This window comes from Myodes glareolus, chromosome 7, assembly GCF_982192425.1.
Source record: "Myodes glareolus chromosome 7, mMyoGla1.1, whole genome shotgun sequence".
Lineage (NCBI taxonomy): Eukaryota > Metazoa > Chordata > Mammalia > Rodentia > Cricetidae > Myodes > Myodes glareolus.
The window spans coordinates 77,639,847-77,642,794 of record NC_142032.1 but is presented as its reverse complement, the minus strand read 5'-3'; the positions used below and the strand labels follow the sequence as shown (position 1 = coordinate 77,642,794).

Here is a 2,948-nt window from a genome sequence, read left to right as displayed (position 1 = left end):
GCAACCACATCAGGAACCTGCTTGCAGTCTCCAGTCCTGCATAGTGTGGAATCTGCCATTCTAATAATACTCCCGAGAGAGACGCTCCACGGGCACAGTCAGACACAACAAGGACAGTCCGAAACACGGGCACAGTCAGACACAACAAGGACAGTCCGAAACATGGGCACAGTCAGACACAACAAGGACAGTCCGAAACACGGGCACAGTCAGACACAACAAGGACAGTCCGAAACACAGGAAGGCTGTCACTGCTGCACTGTTTATTGTTGCTGCCTCTGGGGGCATCTGGTTTCTCTCATTTCTTTTTAGGGGTGCTAGCTCCCCCAAACTTCCCCTGCTTTTTACTCCTATCTTGCTCTTTTGCTGGGTCTGGAAGGTCTCTTTTTGGTGGCCTCTCTCCAGAACCTCACTTAGGTGGGAAGGAGTCAAGCAGGCCTCAGTCCTGCCAGTGTCTCCAAATTTCTCCAAGGTCCTGTATCCATTGCTGGGTGTAGTTGTCCTGTATCCATTGCTGGGTGTAATGTCCACGGTCTGGCCTCATCTGTGAGGAGGGAAAGCAGGTGGTGGAAGGGGCAGAGACCTAGGTTTGAATTCTGGCTTTCCTACTCTGTAACCCCAGAGAAGTACTTGACTCTGTCGAGCTTCAGTTTCCCTTTCTGTAAGCCAAATTTCCTTACAATTAGAAAGGCCCTATGGGAAATTTTCCCCAACACTGGTCACTAGGGAACTCAAATATGGGTCTCGTTTTATTCTCACTGTAGATGACACACTATCATTCTTTTTCACTTATTAGTATGTGAATGTGCACGCATATGTGTGCGCACACGTGTATTCTCATGCACTTGGGGCACTGTGAGCATGTGGAGGTCAGGATGTTGAGGGCGTGGTCCTTGTACTCAGAGAGAAGCACTAAGAGAACCACAAATGTCAATCATGCCGGGGTGTCTCCTCGATGGAGAAGATAAAATCAAATTTCTGCATCCCATCCGGAAAGCTGAGAGTGGATTTTGTTAATGACCTGGTGATCCTTTTGCTACCCGTGGAGGCAGACCAACCGCACCCTCCTTTTGCTATAGAGGCAGACCTCACCTCCCTAGAATGATTATTTTGGACTCTTTCCTCCCTGGTCCATCCCATCCTTACAGGAGAAGTCACATGTACTTTATGGCCTCTGATCGCTATCAGTCAAAGACCACACTAGATTCTAGGCCTTTTAGCTACAGAACCCACCCTCGTAGCCACGTGTACTTTGTAGAGGGTCTCTATGTAGTCACACCTTATGCTTTATTGTGTACCTGGACCTGGACTGGTTATTGCCTGGAAACCTTTTCCCAAGCTGTTTTAAATATGCTGACAGGGAACCCGCCTGGCATTAGGCTGATGAAGTCAGTCTGTACTGGGTTCTCATTCTCATCTCTTCTCGGCTTCACTTCCCTGTACGGCACCTGCAGGGTCCCCCTAAGAGGACAACTTCCAGTTGATTCTCTCCCCTTTCATCATGTGGGTTCCGGATATCGAGCACAGGGGGCCAGGCTGGGCTGCAAGTTGAGCCATCTCACCAACCCAGGGGCTACTCTTGGTTCCCCACTTCCCACTCAGTTACACACTTCGGCCTGTCGCCTTAAGCAAATCTGGCTCTCTGGCTGTCGACTCCTCACCTCCAGCACTGCCTCAGCGCCAGGCCTTTTTCCTTTCAGAATTCTGGAACTTGGTCAGCAGCTTCCTCTCGTGTCCGCCAGGGCTCGGGCGGTTGGTGTGGGCAGCAGCTTCTCTCTTGGTACGACCTTTCCGAGCTCCCCCGACTGGTAGAGCAGGAGGTGGATGGGACATGGGCAGAGGAGAAGTGTAAGGGTCAGAGAACAAAGGACCAGAGCATAGGGGTAGGAAGGGCAGACCAGCCAGAGGGCGGTGGTCACCATGTAAGTTTGGGGCGTCTACGCCTGCTAATGGTTTCCTCACACGCAGAATGGAAGATGCCCGGATGTGAGTTCTCGGGGCTGAGGAAGACAGAACTCAGTAGATGAGGCTAGAATGGGGTTACTTTGGGGTAGGGAATAGGTTAGTTAGTGGGGGCAATCTGGGAAAGAAACTCCAAATCCGAGGAGGAGGACGAGAAGTCAGAGAGCTTCCGGGTGGCCTTACCGACGTAAGAGTGGATTAGGCTGTAATGGTCGCACTCGTCCAGGATGTCATCTTCCTCCTCTGGGTCTCGGGGTGGCCGGGAAGGGCTGGCTGTCGGTGGCAAGGTGGCCGCCATGCCTGGTCTGCTTTCTCCGAAGTCTTGCCTGTGCTGTGTTTTCCAGCTGTCTGCCCTCTCTCAGTTCCTTCGCCCTCACTTATGAAGTTGCCTCCTCCTCAGACCACAGACTGGCTCCCGCCCTCCAAGTCCTGTCTGATGCAATCTGGCCCTTTCCCAGAACTGGGCCCATAGACACCAATCCTGGGCAGAGACACTCCTTCCCCCCTCCTCCTCCCTCACAGGGCTCACCCAGGCCCAGCTGTGTTTTTCCACAGGGAAGACTCCTGCCTTTGCGGGAGGAGGGCGCAGATAGGATCTGGGCACAAACAGTCTTTGGGGTGTTAGCCAGGGAGAGCGGAAGGCTCAGATGGACCACTTCACATCATTTCACCCTCAGACACAAGCCCTGCCAGGGCCTGGGTCATGGCCACACATTGCCCCTCATGCACACCACTAGTTTGGTGGCAGCCTGCAAATTTAAAAAGGAGAGAGGAGGGACCACTGCCATGCTTCACACCAGGTCAGCAGTTCCTATCCTGTCACACCCAAGGCTTCTATTGTTATGGAAAGTCCCTGTACTTCAATAGAGTCCCTAGGGATGTCCCCCTCATCCGAGGAGATGGAAGCTAGTTAGCTGGTAGAGACAACAAATACCCCGGGTTCAACACTCTGACCCCGATCCACCTACCTTGGCTCTTCTTTCTGA

General features: G+C 52.6%; 1 protein-coding gene across 1 annotated transcript; it reads right to left on the bottom strand.

Moving 5' to 3' along the window:
* Window positions 1-243: 243 nt before the first annotated feature.
* On the bottom strand, window positions 244-2,375 carry Nupr1 (nuclear protein 1, transcriptional regulator). The gene is made up of 3 exons (XM_048460469.3): window positions 2,146-2,375; window positions 1,662-1,805; window positions 244-544 (listed from the first exon to the last, which is right to left on the bottom strand). The coding sequence occupies exons 1-2, from the start codon at window positions 2,258-2,260 to the stop codon at window positions 1,675-1,677; spliced, it is 246 nt and encodes an 81-aa protein (XP_048316426.2). The 5' UTR covers window positions 2,261-2,375; the 3' UTR covers window positions 244-544; window positions 1,662-1,674.
* Between the last annotated feature and the right edge of the window lie 573 nt (window positions 2,376-2,948).

Excerpts from the sequence above, each read along its gene's own strand:
- Nupr1 (XM_048460469.3), bottom strand. The coding sequence starts at position 2,260 with ATGGCGGCCACCTTGCCACCGACAGCCAGCCCTTCCCGGCCACCCCGA. Across the intron at positions 1,806-2,145 it reads CCTAATCCACTCTTACGTCG|TCGGGGGAGCTCGGAAAGGT; the intron begins GTAAGGCCACCC and ends CTGCTCTACCAG.